This window comes from Acanthochromis polyacanthus, chromosome 1 (assembly GCF_021347895.1).
Source record: "Acanthochromis polyacanthus isolate Apoly-LR-REF ecotype Palm Island chromosome 1, KAUST_Apoly_ChrSc, whole genome shotgun sequence".
NCBI lineage: Eukaryota > Metazoa > Chordata > Actinopteri > Pomacentridae > Acanthochromis > Acanthochromis polyacanthus.
Genome location: NC_067113.1, coordinates 46,804,493 through 46,826,024, shown reverse-complemented (window position 1 = coordinate 46,826,024; position 21,532 = coordinate 46,804,493). Strand labels below are relative to the sequence as shown.

General features: G+C 38.2%; 1 protein-coding gene across 2 annotated transcripts in view; it reads left to right on the top strand.

Annotated features, from left to right (window-relative positions):
- The window catches only part of ahcyl2b (adenosylhomocysteinase like 2b), a 57,360-nt gene that overhangs the window by 17,829 nt on the left and 17,999 nt on the right, over positions 1–21,532 (top strand). Inside the window, exons 1-2 of one of the 2 annotated variants that reach the window (XM_022218948.2) lie at positions 14,631–14,820; positions 17,502–17,610. In XM_022218948.2, the coding sequence (XP_022074640.1) occupies positions 14,770–14,820; positions 17,502–17,610 (160 nt within the window). In that variant the 5' untranslated portion in view covers positions 14,631–14,769. Of the gene's footprint in view, positions 1–14,630; positions 14,821–17,501; positions 17,611–21,532 lie in introns of those variants that run through there. The other variant, XM_022218942.2, reaches the window with a different exon arrangement.

The window sequence follows — 21,532 nt, the reverse complement described above, 5'->3', positions numbered from 1 at the left end:
ACCAGTCTTTTCATAAAGCGGTGACACATTGCTGATATTTATTTGTGCCCCAGGCGTAATTTGATGGACTGAGTTGGACAGAGAGGCTTTACTGCAGCTGCCAACAGTCCTCTGGCTGTTAGTGTGTGTGAATGTTAGGAGATTGATTCCAAAGCCGTATATCGATAATTTAGGAAAAAATATACCATGCCGTTGCAAAGCAATCACTACAGCGATATTAAAACCGATCAAACACCCCCAGCAGTGCAATTATAAATGGTAAAGGAGTGTCCTGTGTGTATATGGACACTTGTGACATTAGAGACAGGGAATGCCTCCACAGTATAATGTCAATCAATAAAAAAAATACATTGCTAGCAGCAAGAATTATAAAAGAATTATATTAATATATCCAATCCAACAATGTGGATGTTTAACCTTATGAACTCCAGGCTGTCTCTGGATGGGTTTTCTAGAATTTTTGCTCACTATTGAAGTATTTTTTTCTCTGCAATATAAAGTCCTGCACCTCTGTGGTAACAGAACAACCATGACTAGAAATAGAATGAATACAGTAATGTCTTTTGTGCAGTATAACAAAGCTAAAATACCATAAAACATAAAAATATGAAATTGAATTTCTTTGATGTTACAAAAATTAAGTTAAAATACCTGAAATCAACATGTACATTTTTGCACCAGTATTACTTATACTCCAAAAAAAGGTGAGTATGCATGCTTTACTTTGCAAATTGCTTCTACATTTTCTCCTGTCTGTGCTGTGTAAACTGTGAAAGTCCCTGAATTATTTTTTTGTCACAATTGTTGGTTACCTCTGAGTCACGAATGACTTTGGGGTTGAAAAGGGCAGAGCTTTTTTTTGTTTTATTTATTTATTATAAAAGCATCTGGTTTTGGCTAATTATATAAATGAGACATGCAAAATAGAGTGATTTGATCCATTTTAATTAGCAAGTCACAGATGAGTGTCGGAAAGTTCAAGATCCAGTCATTTCCTCTGTTTTTGCCATTTCTGGCTCGAATAAATGGTGCAGTGTTGTTGGTTTTTGTAAAATCAACAAGCCTTTCAAGCCCACTGACAGTTTTTGGGCTTCAGAGGGTAAAATGGACAATTTTACTTATGATGACCACTTTAATAGTCTTAAGAGGTGGCACTAAACCTGTAAAACACTTTTCTAACATTTGTGCTTTTGATTTTTACACCATGGCCGTCTTGACTTGGTGAGGAAACAGATTTTTTTAAAATAGAAAATCTTTGTTGCAAACTGCAGGAGTTGGGATGACAAGAAGCAAGCTTTTGGGAACCAATGAGGTATAATGAAAGATGTATCATGAGAGATGTAGGATTAGAGATCAGACCCCCATTTTTATGGAAGTGAAATATCTGGGGAATATCCCTTTAAAACATAGTTATTACTTTTAGGTGATTGGCTGTTATTGACAATCACTTGCAGTCAGCCGAATCCTTTTATGCCTTTTATTATTGAGCAGTGTTGCATTTGGATTTATCTTAATATTGGATTATGTTTTGTGCGTGATCATTTTGCTTTTGCAGTTGTTGTCATGCAGGCCTGGCTCGTATTGTTAAAGGTCTGTGTTTCGTTCCTAAATTGCTCCCAGATGGAGGACAGCCCATCAGAAGCACTTTTAGGATTTGGCTTTGAGGATATTTCCAGATATGTTTGCAGAGTTAAGCCGTTAACAGGACATGCTCATGTTTTTATGCCATCACTCACTTTTCCAGGCCCTTTGGCGGACGACATCTAAACACAAAGCTATTAAAAGCTCACTGGCGCTTTGATTGAAGAGTACTCATCCTTGCACTTAGCCCATCTGATCTTCTGTGTCTGTGTGTTCTCCTTTTAACTTTGTTTAGTCATCATTCACTGTCATAACATGAAAACCTGGCTGGATGTGCAGCCAAGTACTATAGAAAAATATATGCTAAGGTTGTCTGCCAGGAATTTTGCCATTATTATGTCCAATGAAAAGCATATTAGGAGCCACACTGAGCTGCTCATCCTTCATCACCATAAAGACTTTGTCTCTGTTTGGAAATAGGAGATTTCCTGGCTTGCACTACCTTCCCAAAATGGAGCAGAAATTGAGACAGCACTTAAAATACTGTATTGGCAACTTGTGCTTTACCTTAATGTTGAAATAGATGAGACTGAAATGGGTGGCTGCTATGTAGTGGTTGGTTTTGTTCCAGTGGCTGCTTATTGTTTGAATCAGTCTTGGAGAAAGGTTGTTATATCTTTTCTGTCTCTCGATATTCTTCCAATATAATGTTCTTTGGTTTTAAAAGTGGGTGGCCAACTAACAGAAGTTAGCTGTTGAAAAAGACAGTTGTTTTTTATTAATTTGTCAAGGAACCTCAGAAACAGTCATTACTAAGAAAGAAAAATATTAATCAGCAGCCTATGGCACTGTCTACTATCTGCTGTCGTCTGTGTGTTTGTCTGACTAATAAATAGTGTGTTATTCTGTTCTTGACTTTGCTCGAGAATCATTCACCCGATGTAATTTACACTTGGTGGATCTATTGCTGGCGACCCGAAGAAGTGCAGTGCCAAGTTTGAAGTTCTTTGGATGAGTGTTTCACTAGAAACATAGAGAACCTTAAAGAACCCCTTTGGTGAAAATCAAGTCTTGTAAACATGTCCAAATTGTGATGTTTCGTACTTCTTTTTGTTTGTGTTTTTTGCTATATGACAAAATCATGAGCAAAGCAAGTAGCCGATGCCATGGCAGGCACTTTTCACCTTGAAGCTTTTGTTTTTATTCACATAACAAACCTGAGGACCCAATCCTGTAATCTTCTGAATTAGGGCTTTTCACATCATTATTCCACGTTATAATCGGTTTCCAGTTGTAACACGTATGGCTCAATCACTCACATATTACAACGTGCCATTGTGTAGCTTTGAGTGGTTTGTACATGAAGTAGAGTCGCAGGTGAACTGGTGTGCTGAGCTGCAGCCAGAGCGGAGGTAAGCATACATTACATTTTAGAAGACGCAATGCTGTACCGTGGCATTTAGTCCAATTTAAGGCAGGGAGGGATTATTTTCATGGGGAAAACATCCAAATGTGAAGATTTTAATACACAAAAATGAGTTTTTCAAAGTCAAATCAATGCCAGGAGTAGGACTTTGAATGACAGTCATGTACAAAAACATCTGGTCCAAACACAGTCATCTAAAGTGTGTGCGTAGGGTTAAGCTCACTCTGGACTGCTGTACCTAATAAAGTGTTTGCTAATGTGAACTTTAATCTGTCATAGCCCAGTGCAGTCACTGTTGAGTGTGAATAAAGTGAAATAAATTTGATGAGTGCTTGGTCAGTGGTATTGAAAAAGCTGCAAGCACCAGTACTAAAGGCCAAGCAATTGCCCCGTTCCTAGCAGGCACGTCTTGAATGGCCACTTAACTAGTAAAGTATAACTTGCTGATATGACTTCTATGCAGAATAATATCAATACAAAGATATGCAAGCCAGAAGAATGCACAGACTTTCTCTTTTTTCTTTTCAATCCTGGCACATTTCCCCGTGTGTGGGTTCCTTGGCTGGAGCTCAGGTTGTGTTGGCATCAATAGCGGCTGAGGCCCCCCAGAGAAGAGCAGCAGTGAGGAGGTATAAACAGCTCGCTTCCCACCGGCCCTTATGGAGAAAACTTCCTTCCCTCATCCCCTTTTGGGTTTAATCACAACTGACGTGCATCAAGTCTCTGCTGACCTGCTTAGTTTGGCTTGAGTACTTGTCTGCTTTTGTCCACCTGTCAATCCATCTGATGGGCTATAAACACTTAAACTGGCTCAATTAGAATAACACAAACAAGTAATTATTCTGTAGACAGATAAGTTTGACTCAGAATGACAGATTAATGTTATATTTTCACGTTTTTAAGCTAGTTTGTCCAGTGGTGACCTTGTTTGCATGCCGAGTGCATTCAAAAAATACCAAAACTTTCCTTTAGCTCTTGGCTTCCTCTCCCCTCTACCGAAACAGCACTGAAAAGAGACTACTCCTGCTTAAATGCCTATTGTCTATGGAAGCCTGCTTCTGTGTAACAAACTCATAACTCACTGTGGATACAGCTAAGCCAAGGAAAAAACAAACTTCAATCCTCAGTAGTGAAGCCACAGCCAGTCAGAAGTCTTGTAGTTTTTCCTCAGTGTTAAGCTTTTTAAATGGGTCATGATGTTTCATACTTTTGAGCTTTACAAACTCATCAAAATGTATTTGTGATTCATTGTGCTCTAATTATAGCAGCACCCAAACATCTTAACTTTACAGAACAACGTCTCAGGACCTTTCTGGAAGTTTGTAGAGTAAAAACAGAAGTGGAAAATGACAGCGTGCTAATTCTGCTGGATGGCCCGGTCAGCTTGTCTGTTCCTGTGGGGTTCAATAGAAAAGAATCAGAAATCACAGCTGTTTATTAGAGAGACACAGTCTGATGTCATTCAGATGAGGCTCCATTTCACTGCACATGGGGTCTCGGTACCTCAGACACAAACATTCAGTTTTCTCCCTGTGGACAGTGACTCTTTGGTTTTGGATGGAGGAGGAGTTGAATGACCTGAGCCATGATCATCTGTAGAAGCCCTTTAATGTCTAAAAACAGGAAGTAAAAATAGGGCTGTCCCACATACAATTTTTGACACAATAATGTTTGGAATAACTGGACAGTTAGCTACAGTTAGATACCCAACATTAAACTTTCTTAGCATGTAGGTCAGAGTTCCAACACGGCTAAGCTCTTACTTACAGTTTTTAGGTCATTTACCAAACTTGTGGGAGATTTAGGATTACTGGCAATTGACTTTTTAGGGGTTTATATCCAGATACTTCACTTTATATACACTATTTCAACATTTACTTGCTATTGTAGTTGTAAGTTGTTAGCCTGTGACACACTGTCCCAAAATAAATGATGTCTCAACTCTTTTGGAAATCTATTTATTGGTTTGAGTATTTTTTTGTGAAAAAAATCCTGCTTCTTAAATATAAATATTTACATTTTTGTCAACCTATGACAGTAAATTAAATATCATTGGGTTGTGGACAAAACAATACATTTATTGATGTTATTTTGGGCTTTTGGAAATGCTGATTTACGTGGATGCAATATTTTTTGACATTTTATAGAACAAAGAGCTAATTGATTTATAAAGACAGTCATTAAAAGATTGATAGAAAATGGAAATATCACTTCGTTGTAGCCTTGGTTGGATTGCTATTTTATATTTCATGGGTTGTTTGACAGTTTTCTGACAGTGTGGTTTTTACTGTTGTTTTTTTTTTTTACAGACAATAACTAGTAAAATCATATAAAGAAAAATTTTATTTACGTATTAACCTTAAAAAAATCAGGCCAAAACTATATAGTTCACATCAACAATCAGTATTTTTTTAATATAATTTTGTTCTTTTGTAACATTATGTCATAGAATTACACAGTCCTTAACTGTTATCTGACAGATTGTTCCTGTTTTGCTTAATTGCAGATAATGTCTAGTGAAACCACAGAAAGACAGATTAATTTACATATTCACAAAAGTATTTTTACTTATAACAATTTGCTCTTTTACAGTGTGTAACTGTAATAATCTACACTTTTTGAAAATTTTATTAAATCAGCTAAAAATAACATTATTTTACACATTTTTGCCATCATTATTATTATTATTATTATGTTACAATTTTTGGACACTGCGATATTAAAATTGCTTTAACTTTTTTTTTTTTTTCTGGCACCACCATTCTTTTGTTTTTGTTTTTTTACAATGTCAAATAAACATTCAAATGTGACTGTGCAAGTTTAGTCAGCATCCTGCTTCTTTACAGCAGTAATTATAGCTGCTCAGCAGTTGGAACAGCTGCTACAAGGTTATTAAAGATTGAGGGGTTTTGTGGGAGTGAGTAAATGTGATGCAATGATGAGAGAAAGAGCCTCTTTGTCCTAGTCTTTTATTATTGACACTTGCTCACTCAGTTCACCAGATCTCTGTTGTTCCGGTTCTGCTGAGAAACTTTATAGAACATGACTCTGCATACAGATATCTGTATATTAATGTTTTCTGAGCTGACAAAATGAGTCAGTGTGAGGCAAGAGGAATCTGTGTTCTCTCTTTACTTGTGTATTTATGCACAGACACAAAGTAAACAAGGAAACATGTGGCCCACAGGACTCATGTAACAAACAGCGAACAACCACATGGCCTTGTTGACCAGTTCAAGGTGATTGCAAAATGTTGTGGGCTTTGAACAAGGCAGAGGAGAAATATTTTTTTAGTCTGCAAGCGGGCCACTTCGCCTTTTGAGAGTATCATCAAATTTCAATTTTCTTTCTGGTACATTACCGCCTGCACAAGAGCTTGCCAGCAGCAAACTCCTCTAAGTGCGTTTCTTTCTGTCTCCCGCTGAAGATTTCTCAGTTTGGTAAACATGGCAGTCTGTGAGGAAGCCACACACTGTCTGCTGTATATTCATGTCATTTCACGATCCAGCAGCTAGTAAGGGAAATGAGCATCCACCGCTAGCCGTAGTTTTTTCTATGTTTATTAAATAGATGTGCAGTTTTCTCAGGTAATGTTTAGAATTGTGTAATGAAATTGTCTTAATTGGCTCCTAAAAGAGCGAAATCCAGGTAACCAGTGTTGCTGAAACCTTCCTGCAGCACAATGGGTTGTTCATGCTGCCGCAGTACAACATTATTCGGACTACAATTTAATGATGGTGTTGACAAACGTACACAGTGAGGCTCAGGTTTCATGTTTCCATGTGCAGGACCTCAAACCCAGCTGGCTGCATCGGTCTCTCTGCTCCATCCTGTGACCCCATTGTGTTTGATTAAGATCAGATTCCATCCTACACAGGATTGGAAACATACAGAAGATTAATCTTTTCTGGTCTGAAGCAAAAACAATTAAGCACTGAAAGCACAGGAAAAGCTTGTCTAAAGAAATATAGTCTGCTGTTTTTTAGCCAAGCTCTTCATTCTGATTAACTAAAATATTTTGTGAAAGAGGGAACTTTCAAAGCCGGGCAGATGGCACAGCTGTGAAGACACTGCTGTCTGTTTTGCACTCTTTAGAGTTACATGGCAGCTTGTGTCCTACAGTTACAGCTGAGTACACACAAAGCCTTTATATTTTTTTGGAAATATCTGGCAAAGAGAATTCCTTTTCCATGGATCAAATGTTATTTGTAGAAAAAAAAGAAAAAAAAAAGAAAATGCCTTCCAAATCCAAGGCAATGTCTTCAAATTGCATGTTCTTCCTGACCGACAGTACAAAGTGCATTTTGTATATCCAATATCAAAGAGGCTGGAAAAAAACAAAACTGTTTCAGCCAGTGAGAAAGATGTTTTGCTGGTCAGGATTTGTTTGATTAACTTTGTTGGATTTTGCTAGAAAATGAATAAGGAAGCCCCATTTTTACTGTGGTTATACACAACCCAGAGAAATGTGGGGGACATGAAGCACCTGTAAAGGAGAACAAGTTGTCAGTTTGTTCATTTGGTTCTTAGTATATCATCTGTTTCTGATTAATTCTGGTGTGGATCTGTTTTTTGTGCTCGTCACAGGGATGCAGCTCTGTGTTCTCAGACTGCACTTCTAGTTGCAAATGTGCTTTTATTAGATTTTCTTTGCTCTTTAAGTGAGTTTTCCTGTTTGCACTCGACACCGAGGACATCAGACTCTGCTGTCGTCAGGGGTTTGTTATCTTAACGTTGATTTTACTTTGCTCTGTGACTTTTTAGAGGCATACGTGTTTTAATGTCTGGCTAAACATCAAACTAGTCTTTACAGGTTTTTGACTCCCCCTGGGTTTCATCTAGAATTGCTTGCAAAGATTTGGAAATGGCTAAACATTAATTCTTAGGAGATGAAATGTTTTTCCTTTTTGGAGTTATGCCAAAGGCTTATTGAGTGCAGCTGAAATGCAGAGGGGAGGTTGGCATTTGCACGTAACGTGCATTATTCTGTGCAGAAATCTATCGCAAAAAATGAAATGCGTGATAGAAAGGTGCTGATGATTGACCTTTTGTTGCTGTTACCTGAACTTGGCAGTAGTTTTTGATTCCACACCATATGTTTGTTGTGTATTTTCATTTGTTTAGTGTTTCATCCTGCAGTTTTTTCAGGTTGATTTGAAATTTTATCTCAAATGACGATGTGACGCACCACCTCTTTGCTATGGGAGTCAAACACAAGCTTACCTGTAACCAAATCTGCCCTCCTTGCACTGTTTTTGCCACGGCGTCTGTGGTTAATATTTTGTTCTGCTCATGTCTTAGTGAGACTACAGTCCGCTCAGACAGAGAGAAATTTGTCGCTGAAGCGTTATGTCCTTGAGGATTATAAAGTGGAAGTTCTAATTAAAATAAACTGGAGAGTGGTTAACCTGGTGGGTCCAAAGACAATGGAGATTAGCCGAGAACCTGCAAATATCAAGGTAATGAGTGTCGAACTTCTGGATACTGTGGAGCTTATCACACTTTACAATACATAGGACATGACTAAATGTGCTTAAAAATAGTTTAAAGGAGCAGATCTGTCCACAGTTTGTATTGTTGTTTTGTCTCACTGCAAGCACAGAAAACATGGCTTCACTTCAGTAGACAGTAAGCAGGATCAGATTTTTATTTTTCTACCAGCAAATTAACTTAATCTTGTCAGATTTTTTTTAATACTAAAGTCCCAATAAAACTAGTGAGATTAAGTGATGCAACTAAGAAATAGAAGATTTTGGCACTAAAGAAATGGGGCTTTTGCAGATAAAGAAAATGGTGATTTCTTCTTTTTCTGTTTGATTTTGTCCCCCAAAGTGCTTCAGTAACTCTTTACCCGACTCCTACTATTTAGCATTTATGAGTAGTATATTAATACTTCATAAATGTTAACACTTCATATTGTTGTTTTAATCAGATATTAGTCTAATAATCTGTCAACAAATCCTTCAGGAGCTGGTGCAAAAGCAATATAAGATTAAAATTGCTCTCACAGGGAAATGTATACTTACATGGAACTTAAAAAGCCCCATGAAGCTCTTACAATGTGCAAAAATCATTTATTAAGTGTTTATTTGATGTTTACAAATGCAACACTGGACAAAGTGTTATCTGTGCCTCTATAAATAATATATATATATTTTTTAAAGTCTAAACAGTTGTGATCAATTTGCAGAATGATTTTCAATAAAAGCCTCATGCTCCAGTGTGACCTTTTTTGTGTCTGTGGCATCTCTGACCTTGTTGACATAAAGGATTTCTTTGGGTTTATTTGAGTAAAACCTAATTTATTTCTGATGATGTTAGTAGAGCTGGAGCGACTCGAGTGAGGAAAGTGGACAGTATTATATCTCATCACATTTGCTTCTACATCTGTGCCTGCTTGTTTTTCTTTTGCTCTCGCCCAGAGGGGTTTCTGTTTTTTTACCGGGCCATCCTCGATGTTCCCCCTGCCCTCTGCCATAGATCCCCACGGCGTTCATCTAGAGATCCACCGCCCTGTCCGCAAACAATGTCTTTGCACCAAGTTGAAAACAAATCTGTCCCTTCCAGAGCGCCGCAAACCTCATGCTGAACCAGGATTTAGACTTTACGATATTTATGGTTGTTTTTAGGATATCGCTGTATAATATCATTGAGTTAAATCAGCAGATGGGACACAAAGCCTGAGTGTGTGTGTGGTGATGTTTGTGGTCAGATTTCACTGTACTCTGCATTGGTGCTTTGAAGTGCTTTAGGGTTTCCATTTGGAGTTAAAGGGATATAGATTATTAGGAGTTGAGCTTAGGCCTCTACCTCTGCTCTACTCTGAAACGCAAGTGGAAATGACATGTTTATTTTTGTCTTCCAGCAAACATAAAAATAGCTTGAAAGCACTGATCCTTTACTGAAATGAAACAGCCCATCCATGGATCGATTGAGCAATCGAAAGGTATTTGAATAAAACCAGAGTGTATTCATTCAAAGTAACTTGTATAAGTGTTTATAGAACTTAGATTGCTAAAGTGTGATGAAGCAGAGCCATGCTTGAAACAGATTGTCAGATATATTATTTCAGAATCGACATGCGATTCTACAACTTTTATGCTTTTAGATGCAAAAAGAAAACAACAAAATGAGAAACAGGAGAGAAATGCTTGAAAGGAAGCTTATTGGAATATTAGTCACAATCACCCAAAATTTCATAAACACAATTGACTTAAGTATTGATGCTTAAACTGTTCAGTTTGCATTAGAGCAAGCTTTTTTCATCCTTCTCAAGCTAATTTGTGCTGCAGTAACTGAGCAGAGACTAGCGGCTTCTCTGTGCACAGCTGACTAGCTAGCTTCAACTATAGCTGACATGTGAGGCGTTTACAGAACATTGGTAACTTGCAGTGTTCATTGACAAGCAACTGTTCAAAAAGTCAAGCATTTTGGGTAAACATTTTATATTTACCCTGGAGGAAATTGACTTAATTTAACTAAAGAAGAATGTTATTTTTTGTTTACTTTAATGCAGATTTGTACAGTTGCAAGAATCTAGCAAAGCATGGAAATGAAAAGGGGCCTGTTTATTCAAAAATTAAAATGCAAAAAAGCATTGTCTCTGGAATCTATAAATAATTGTGATAAATTCACTAATTGTGATTTAATGAATCATGGATAGGATTTTGGCCGTAATCATACAAATGTAGTCCTTTATATGGAATTATTTTGGCTACAAAAAGGATGGCGTTACCAGTGACAGGGACTATTTTGGTATTGTCCTGCAGTTGGTGCAACTACACAAGGAAACGCTGCGAATTTGTTTTACCATTTAAATCAGTTCCACAAAGCTCTGTATGAAATGTGCAGAGCCCGATCTGAATGCCATCCAAAACACGATCTATTTCGGATACCTTTTCCAGTTTTATCTCATATGAGGAAGGTTGCGCTTAAAAATAGTCTTCACTTGTAGAATGATCTATTTTCTGTGCAGATCCCCTCCCCTGCACAATCAGTCAGTCTAGAATGATTAATCCTTTCCGCATAAGTCATCTGGTGGAAAATTAATGCATTTATTCATATCGCAATATATGTGTATCTAGCTGAAAAACACAATATTGCAATGTCTTTTTTCCCCCCAATATTGTGCACCTCTATTATGTGTATGTCTCAGACTACTAGTCTCTTTGGTGTACCATCTCTTCTGTAGCGGTATTGGTGATCAGTGCTGGACACACAGATGTGTCCCAGTATTGAGTTAACATTCATTATTCACATGTCATTAGCCTCCCAATCAGTCAGCATCCATAATGTAAAGGACGTCAAAGTTGGAGACAAGGAGAAGACAGTGAAAAAGGAGGCTGGCACAGAGGAAAAGTTTAATTTTAACCCTACAGTTGTTTTATAGTGTCCTTTGTGTCCAGAAGGAAGTTTGTTTTTACAACCGGTTCAGATTCTGCATACAGATATCCACACAGCAACATAAACTTGTACCATTTATAGCTCAGCCCACGTCCCTAAACTACACATTTATTAACTTGTACTCTGGCGAAAGGGCACAAAAACTAGCTCTTTACAACTTCATCAACTCGCATGGCTGTTGGCAGCCTTAGGCCATATTATACATTAAAATCTTATTGTAGCTCAGCTGAATACATTATTGTTGCTTAAGCATTGAAAGAATATTAAAGGGAGATGTCTTGTAAACATTTGGAGAAGACATCATGTCCACAGCTCCTTTCTGAATATTAGATTGAATGGACTCCACATAATGATTTTGCCAAAATAGCTGCCTGTCAGTGTTTTGAAAAATGACCTTTTTGTGTGTTGCTGAGTCATGTAGACCTATTCTCAAGTAGAGCTCTAATGTGCCTGTACAGGAACAGAGTGTTGCTGTGTCCATTAGTTGTTCTCTGTGCTTTTCTTTGTGAAACCCACAGCCCAGGCTCTCTGTGAGGCTGTTATAAAATCATATTAGTCATGTTAGTTCAGGTCAGACAGGTTTGATAAATGCATGTGTGCTAGTTTTCTAAAATTGTATTCAGAATAGTACAACTCATGTTACCACAAATTTTATTCATAAATATGACGCATATAATGGTAGCAGCTGAAAAGGGTTGGATTATTGTAGATAAGAGCATCAGCTCATTCACTGCATTAAGACAAGACACAAATATTCTATAGCTGGCTAATAGATACAGCCATTAAACATCACCAGTTGATAAATTACATTAATACAATTATTTTTTTGTATTAGAAATGTTGTGTTTGAATATATAAATTGTGTATTAACTCTCTAAATGTGTGCTAATTTGCATACATTTACAGAACAGAGTTAAACATCACATCGGTTCAAAATTCTTCAGTCTCTTTTAGTGACTCAAGGTATAGCAAAAATATACTTCCAACAGCTAAAAGAAATCAATTTTGTCATGTTTTTAGGAGTAAATGTTTTATAAATTCGGCTATGAATGATACATGAATGAGCCCCTTTGTAAAAACCTTTAGAATACAGATAGGAATAAAACTGTAACGCGTGATCTATGCAAGTTTTACTGAAGTTGACATTTCTGTCTCCAAGTATGAGGGGGAAAAAACTAATGCCAGTTTCCTTACAGTCTTAGTGAAAACCAGCATTTATTGCTGGAAAATGAACCAATACGGTAGATGTTATCAGGAAACTTTGACATGTCTGTAAAAAAAGCAAAATGTCCCAAAATCTCTGAAATTATGCGTACATATGTTTTTGCCTGTTGTGTCTGACCTTAAATTTAATTGTAAAGTCTCATTGCTGCAACTTAAAATATACATTTATTGAGGTCTCTTTTGGCTGTTTAATTTATCAAAGATGAAGAAAAAGTTAAGATTTATGGCCTTTCCGACAAGTGGAAAAATAGCTCCTGATTTGTTTTTGCTTCAGTTTCCTCGAGTACACAATAAAAATCTTAATAGTTTATATTTTTACAATTTACAATAAGTTTTTCTTGTAGGGAATCAGCTGCAGGATAGAAGTCAGACCAGAATGGGATAGTTTTTTTTTTTTGCCATTCTCTTCTACTTTGACTCAGCTGGTCTGGTTTTGCACAGGAATAAGCAAAACCCCCGGGTCATTCTCTCTGGCAGTACCCCCTGTTCTGAGGCCTAATCTAACCTGTGGTAATCTTGTCCTAAAAAACATCCCGTAAGCCGCCTTTTCCCTCCTCCTGAGCTCCCAAAATGACCCTCAATCCTTCAGTGCAACTCTGAGCCCGTAAAGCCCCTCATCTAACCTACATCCAATAAACCTGAAGAAACCAATGGCCCTATTATAGCCTGTTAGGGGTCGACGATATTTACACCAACAGCTGCCTTTTAAAATGATACACAGCAGCAGTTTGAACTTGCAACATTCTTTGTCAGCCTTTCTCTTCTTATTAGTGGTGTAATGATGCCATTTTGGTTTGAAGCGTAGAAATGTCAGTGAGTTCATGACTTTAACCCAGACTGAAGTACCTCCATAGCCATCACCTAGATTGTCTTTAAATTCTGTAGTCATTCATGGTCCCCTGCAGATGAATCCTTTGGACTTTGGTGGTCGTCTGACGTTACCTCCAGCAGCGCCAGTAGTTTTCACGTCAGCGAAATAACCCATATGCTGTGTGAATTAGCATCCAATTTAGGGCAGGCATGTATGGTTCCCAGAGTGTAACGTAAAGCACTGCTATGCTTAATTACAATGTCAAAGGGCTGCTAGTGTTGCTCCAGGCTCTTGTTGAGTTAATTTAATGTTCTGTGCATTCATATGCACGTTTCTCTCTTGTAAATGTGATTTCTTGAGAAAGTCTTGAGATTAACTTAGTCTGAAGCATGAACTGATTAGATTTTGGCCATTAAAAGTCACTGTGACCTTATAATGCATGTTTTGGCCATAACTCAAGAGTCCTAATGCTAATTATGATGACATTTCACACATATATCTTATTAGGAAGGTGAAGAGATGATACTTTATAATGAAATGGTAATTTTTGACAGATTTCGATATTAGATGCAACTTCAGTACAATAATTGGCAGAGGTTAGTTTTTACTGATCCCTTTTTTGTATTAGATTTTATGTTGCTGTTAGTGTTGTTATGTTTTTATAACAGGCAGAGCTTGGGAAGCTTTTGGATAGAAAATATTTTGGTAAACAGTTTGTTCTCCAGTGTGTGATACAGTTTAATAATTCCAGAGTGTCCCAATGTGGTTTTTCAAAAACATGTTTAGACATCTTCAGGACCTTCATGGATCCTCACAAGAGCCATAAGTCATCTTATTTTTCTCACTGGAGTGTTGGTCTGTCTTCATAACATTTCCTTACATAAAGAGAGTTAACAAAAGTATATACTGTCACCTTCCAATCGTTTTCAATACCCAGTCTTAATACTCTTAGTTTGTGGGCTACAGACCATAACCATCTCAGGTCAGCAGGGGTAAAGCTAAGCCTCCGTTTTGATACCAGCAATTCCGGGACCCCAATCTCTCAAACAATTGACAATTAAACAAGAATACCGAGGTAGGAGAGGGAGCGAGAGGGAGGGGAAGAAATGAAAGGAAAGGGAAACAATTCATCGCATTGTGTTTGCCGGCACATGGTCGGACCAGTTTGGGCTGGATTGCTGGAAAGCAGAGGCTGAAAAAGAGGCAGAGGGAGAAGAGGTGTTGCCTACAAAACGATCAGACCTTGACAGATGAAATCCCCTCAATAGCACAAGGCCTTGACTCAGACCATTCATCACACACACACTCTCACACACATGTGGCAATGCTGAAGAAGAAAAAGAACGGGGACAGCAGTGAGCCCTGTGTGAAGAAGGTAAGGATCAGATGTGGATTAGCAACACTTTAGATGGTTGTAGGAAGAAGATGCCCTGATGTTTGTATCTGGATGTTGAGAATATTGGTGTCTGGATGGAGCTAAAATGGCTGCAAAATACTCATCAGCAAGAAGTAGTGACGGTTTCAGGTCCCAGTAGTGATTGTTTTCATTGTTGATTAACCTGTTGGTTATTTTCTCAATTAACTAGCTAGTTTTTTCATCTATAAAATGTCAGAAAACGATTTTTCAAGAATGTCGATAAATATTTGCAGAAGTCCAAGATGACGTATGTCTTGCCCACAACTCACAAATTTTCAGTTTACTGTCATAGAGGAGTAAAGACACTGGAAAATATTCAGTTTGAAGAAGCTGCAAATAGGAGGATTTTGACATTTACTCACACTGATTCATTGATTACCAAAATAATTGGAAACTAATTAGTCAACAACTTAACATTTAATCATTGCACCTCTCCTGAGAGGTGGCTGATATTGGGAGTGAAAGTATTTTTACGGTTTGAGTATCAGGATATTGTTTCCTTGCTTATCTGTGTTGGTGTTTATGGCTGTGTTTTTCCTCGAGAGCTTTATTATTATTGCACCTCTCCAAATACATAGGCTTATTTTGAAAGGTGTCAGTTCTCCGGTCTGCATTATAGCTGCAGTGCAGGGCACTACTGAAGTAATAGAAGGTCACTGAACCAGGAGAAAAGCATGGAAAAAAGAAGTGAGGAAAGGTTTATACCGTTAGTTTCAGACCTGTGGTAGTGATGACTCAATTTTCCCTTTGATTGCACAAGGGCTTTGACATGTGCAATTTACTGAATGTCTCACACAGTGAGAGAATGAACACATGAATGACTACACTCTCACAGCCTCCTGGTATTCGACGTGTACACAGGTTGTATCTGAATCACTGTTTTTATTTTCCAGAGGCTCTCATTCAACATCTAAAAATGTTTGCTTGTTTTGTACTCAAGGGCAGGCTATTGCAAAGGAAAGTGATGAAGAGTGAGTGAGTGGTGCTCATTCATATGCTTTTTATCAAATCTGTAAAGCTTTTCACCACCATCAGGAGACTGTGGCATCTTTGTCTCCAACTCGTATCTTGACAAAATGATTAGCGTCATCCAGCCTCTCTGGCAATGTCTAGTGTCACATTTTTACTCGTCATGGGCTCATTTTCACTGCAATATAGTCCTACACTCTAAGGAAACTATACAACCATGGCTAGAAATGGAGAAAATGGCACACTTAATGGGATCATTAACCATTAAAAAGAAAAAAGTGAAGCTGAATTTCCTTGATTTATAATTTTTTTTTTTTGTTGTTTTTTTTTTACAAAAATCAGAACATTTGGAATCAACATGTACAACATGTTTCCAAGTTCCCACACTACTGGGAACAATATTTAACTCTGCATACCATAAATATTCAACCAAATCCATTTTTGATTTGTTTCCATACTTCTACACACGTTCAGCCGAAAAGGAAATTAATGTTTGTCACATACCTACAAGTGTTACTCAGACTGAAAAGTTACAGGTGGTTCCCCATGCTGTAGATATTTTTTTTAATTGCATTCTTCATTTGTTTCCACACTTGTAGACACGACCTGCAGTTCAACCAAGTTTAATTTAAAAACTCCCTGAATGTTTGTCATGTCACTGTTGGTCACAGCTGAGTCATTAATAACTTCACAGTTGTGCAAAAGAGTTCAGAATTTTTTATTTTTTATTTTTAACTGAATCTGGCTTGTGAAAACAGTTTTTTTTCACAAATTTTTCAATATGGTGTCTAGAATAAGAGAGCGATATCATGGTTTTTGAAGCTTGGATTTGGGCAAGTTTTCAGACTTAACGGCACTTCACAGACAAATACTTCAAAGACTGCTGGAAAGTTGAAAATCCAACTGTTTTCTCTGCTTTTATGGTTTCTGGCTCTTATAAACATTGTAATTTTGGCTTCTTTTTGTCACATGACATGCTGTTCAAACTCGATATTGGGTTTTTTTGTGTTTGGAGGGTCAAAAATGAAAAAAAATCCAATGCTTCAGCTGTCCCTGCCCGCACTACTGCCGGCATGTCTTGTTCTTTTTGCATAGTTTTATTGTAGGAATAGGTCAACTATTCGTACTCTGTAATATTATCACCAGACAGATTACGATGCATCAGGCTGTTGGCTCTGATGTAATAGTGGAAAGATCAACAAAGACTTAGAATCATGGTCAATTTAGTGGCGTTACTGACATTATAGCCAATAGCCAAACACCTCCTACTCGGAACTGCAGTGAACTGTTGTACCTTGTGTGTCCTTGTCACCAGTTGATAAAGGATTCATTGTGTTCTTTATCTTACAAAGTGAGTGAACTCAAAGCCGGTCTCTCCCCTCAGAGACAACGCTGGCCTTATCATCTGGCCTTTTATTATTATTTTTGCATCTTATCTCTAAAACATTATCCGGTTTATCAAAAAAGCTGTCCTTACAGAAGCCAGAATGACCTCAGTTAAAAAGCAATTAAGTCAAAAGGGAAAGCATCCCAAGTTTTCTTTTCATGGCTAGACGCTGAATGACAAGTGTCTTGCTGATCGAATATAACAGCTTTTCTGTGCGTAAGCAACCTCTGAATCTGAGCTCTGATCTCTGTCTTCTTCTGTCCTGTTCCCTCTGAACCAACAGATCCAGTTTGCCGACCAGAAACAGGAGTTCAACAAGCGTCCCTCCAAGATCGGCCGGCGCTCTCTGTCCCGCTCCATCTCCCAGTCCTCCACAGACAGCTACAGCTCAGGTAAACACACAAACTCATTGTTTTGCTGTTCTTCAATCGCTGTGTCCCGCTGCTTATCAGACATTCCAGAGGACATGACGTGTTTCCGTTAGCTTCCACCTGGATGAGTGGCTGACCGACCCTATCCGTGTCCCCACTGGCCACTTCTAGATTTCACTCAATCACTCTGACCCTGCAGTTCACTGTGGACTCTCTGTCAGAGGATTAGCTGCTCTGGTGGTGTATTGGATAGAAGGAGAAAGGAAGAGAAAGAGAGAGAGAGAGAGCTGGGAAGTTCTGGGTGTGGCTGAAACTGAATGACATTGGAGGCGCAAATCCCCAGTCTCATTTCTTACTGTAGTGGTGAGAGACTAGGAAGTTGGGGAAGAAAATGAAGAAGAAAACTTTTTGCCAAAAAAGTGCTTTTTCAGTGGCGCCTGTCAAGAGTTGGGATATATTAGACAGCAAGTGAACAGTCAGTGTTTGAGGTTGACGAGCTAGGAGCAGGAAAAATGGACAGCGTGAGGATCTGAGCGACTAGTGAATTGGAGAAATCATGGGTGATGAAGGATCTGTGATGTGTGCTATTGTGCAGTCGGATCCCATTGAGGAGATACTGCAGCAGAAATTTCTGAAAACCTCAATGCAGCTTTGATAGAAAGATGTCAGAACACACAGAGTGTCACAGCTTGTTTTGTGTGGGGTTGCGGAACGGCAGACTGGTCAGAGCGTTCATGTTGAGCCCTAGCTATCACCAAAGGGATCTACAATGGGTGAATGAGCACCAGAACTGGACTATGAAGCACTGGAAGACGGTGCACTGGTCTGATGAATCATGCTTCTTTAATAAAATGTGGATGGCCAGGTGTGTTTGTGTTTACATGAAGAAGAGATGGTAGGAGGATGCATTATGGGAAGAAGGCAATGTTCAAACCTTGAGTTCTGACATTCATGTGTGTGTTTCTTTGACATATATCACCTACCTTAACATTGTTGCATTGTTGACTACATAAACTAGAGATAGACTGATTAGTGAAATTGCTTAGCACCTCATTATCATTGCTCGCATTACTTTTCGCTTTCAGTAATGCATCGCACTTGTATCTTGTTGCTTTTCTACGAGGCACTGCATTTATTCTGATGTTGTGTCATTGTGTTTTTTTCTGAGAAATATTTGCCATGAGAAGTTCTTCAGGATCAATAAAGTTTCATCATATCTTACCAATTGTCAATGGGTTAAATTCACCACTTTGGATCTAATGCAGCCTCTCTGTCCATAATCACTTTGTGGTCTCAGCAATGTTTCCCTAGCAGAAATCCAAACTAAAAAAAAAACACAAAAAAAAAACAAACACAAGCCTTCACTACAAACCAGGAAAGTAGCTACTCTCACAGTGGCTCAGTTTGGAGACAGCCAGGTGACCATGAAACGGTGCCTGGAAAAAAATACTGCTTTAAGATCTGGGCAGTGGAAGTGATAAAACAGTGAAAATTAACCGAACACAGAAGAACAACAGATGTAGCAAACTGTTTAATCTCCATCAGTTAATCTCACAGTAAATAGAGGAGTGACCTTGCATACATATTCAGTTAAAATAATCTTGGTATGAAGGAAGGCTAGTTATGAACAACAGATTCCCAGCTATTATAAAGTATAGCATTTAATGTTTATTGTTTCCAAATATCAGCCCTGAAAACCCCATATCAGTCAATTTCTAACGTAAACCCTTTCATGACAACAGTATTTCCTGATGGCAGTGGCCTCTTTCAGCAGGGTAATGCCTCCTTCCACACTACAAAAATTGTTCCAGGATTGTTTGAGGAACATGACAAAGAGTTTAAGGTTTTGAATTGGCCTCTGGCTCTTAATTTTGATGGAACATCTGTGGGAGTCTGGACTGGGAATATACTGATGTCTGATACCACAGGACATCTTCAGAGGTCTTGTGGAGTCCATGAGGGCGACCTATGCAGTATTAGACAGACAGTTTTAATTTTGTGGCTGATTGGTGATTGTAGTTTTTTTGTGTTCACATTGAAGTTTGCTTTGTTTATCTGTGTAGGAGTCACCAATAGTGGCTGTGGAAACTTGAAAACTCGGAGGCTGTTTAATTTTGTCTAGGGCTAATATAGATTTAAACACAAGTCAGCTCAAGTGATGTTATAAAGCTGACAGATACTCAACAAGAACGGCACCTTTATTTGACTGAAGAGTCCTCTTTTTAAAAAAGAAAACCTGCTATAATGTGTTTCCATAGCAGCCATACACCCTATGTTCTACCTTTTTATCACTGAAGGGATGCTCAGTGGGTCGTCTGTCACTGCAGCAGCTCAAGGGAACAACACTGCTGTGAAGCATAGTTTGACATTTTGGGAAAAACTGTCTTTTGCACTTGGAGTCAGATGGAGGATTGAGACAACTCTTGTGCATTTCTGAGGCTGTAAAGTGTAGATCGTTAGCTTAGCTTGGCATAAACATGAGGAAACCGCTAACCTGGCTCTGCTTAAAAGTAAAAAATCCAAAGTGCACGTTCTCTTTTCCAGATTCCTGACCTTTCACCTCTTGAACTTTTGCCCTCTCTTCCTCTCATCACCACCCAAAAAGCAGAGATTAAGCCGTTTGATCTCCTGCTGTTTATCAGCGTCAATTGCACAACTTCCAATGACACCATTAACATGATGAATTAATCTGTGTGTGTAATATTGCTCAGATAGCGCTGCTTTTCATTGCAGAATGCGATGGACAAACAGATGGATGGCAGATGGACAAATGGACTCAGACAGTATTAGTGGACGGTCATAATGGGTCCTAAAGTTCAGGGGTGCTGGGTAAAAAACGTCTACGCAGTGCTTGGTACTTTTACTGAGAAAACATTTAGCATTTCTGGTGCTGTGACCTCCCGTCGGCACATTTGCAGATCGCCACGTTTTTATAGGGAAGCAACGCTGGAAAAGACATGGTTTCTTTCTCTTTAGAAAAAAAGAATTGTATGTTTTGTTAGTTATTAAAAATATCTGTCAATGCCGAAAATATAATGGTGTTTGAAATTCCTTGTCATGTTGCCTCAGTGGTCATCCATTTTTAGAAAAATATTCTAAACTTTTGCTCCACCCACTGATAATTCTATTTCTTTGAAGAACAAAGCAACAGTATTAATGAACCACTTAGAAATCTGCATTCATCTTGCATGTTTAATCTTTATTTTTTGGGGCATTTGCTCAGCAGTTCAAAATTTGTGCAATTGAAATACACATCTTTCTCATTTTGGATTTGTTCCAATTCTTCCGCCACTACATTTTAGGTTCTTTCATTTGTTCTTTCGTTTTTTTTTTTTTACCTCTTACTCTCCTTCCAACAATCAGTACAGGACTCCCAAGAACCTTCCTCTCCATCGTCAGACTTTCAGATTTTTCCTGAATAAATTATCATTTTTTTCTCCTGGACACAGAGAAGGTTTATTCCAGTCAATGGTTTGACGCGTAGTTTTTATTTATTTTTTGGCTTCTTATGTCAGCATCTTAACTATTAACAGCAGCTGTTGTAAAGCGAATAAAAACTTGAGTGCTGCCAGAATTCAGGTTATTTTCAGACACTTGTGCAGCCCTTTGGACTCTGCTTTTTGCCTTCTTTTTTTCTCTCCTCCCTCTCTGCTGATTCCCTGTCTTCTCCCATAACTCCCTCACCGGAGTGATTCTTATTTCTCTGATGGTTCCCACAGCACAGAGAGCACACTTAGTACACCAGTCATGCTATTCCCAAGTGCACTTTACTATGGGTTTTACTTGAAAAGATTATTTTTTAACACTGGATTCGCCTTGTAAGTTAAAAAAAATTGTTTCTCAAATGTAAAATACCTGTTTATGTATTAATAAATGATATAGTACACTAATCCTCGTCTTCAAAAGCTCAAAAGCTGCTGGCAGGATTAAAAAACATGCTGTC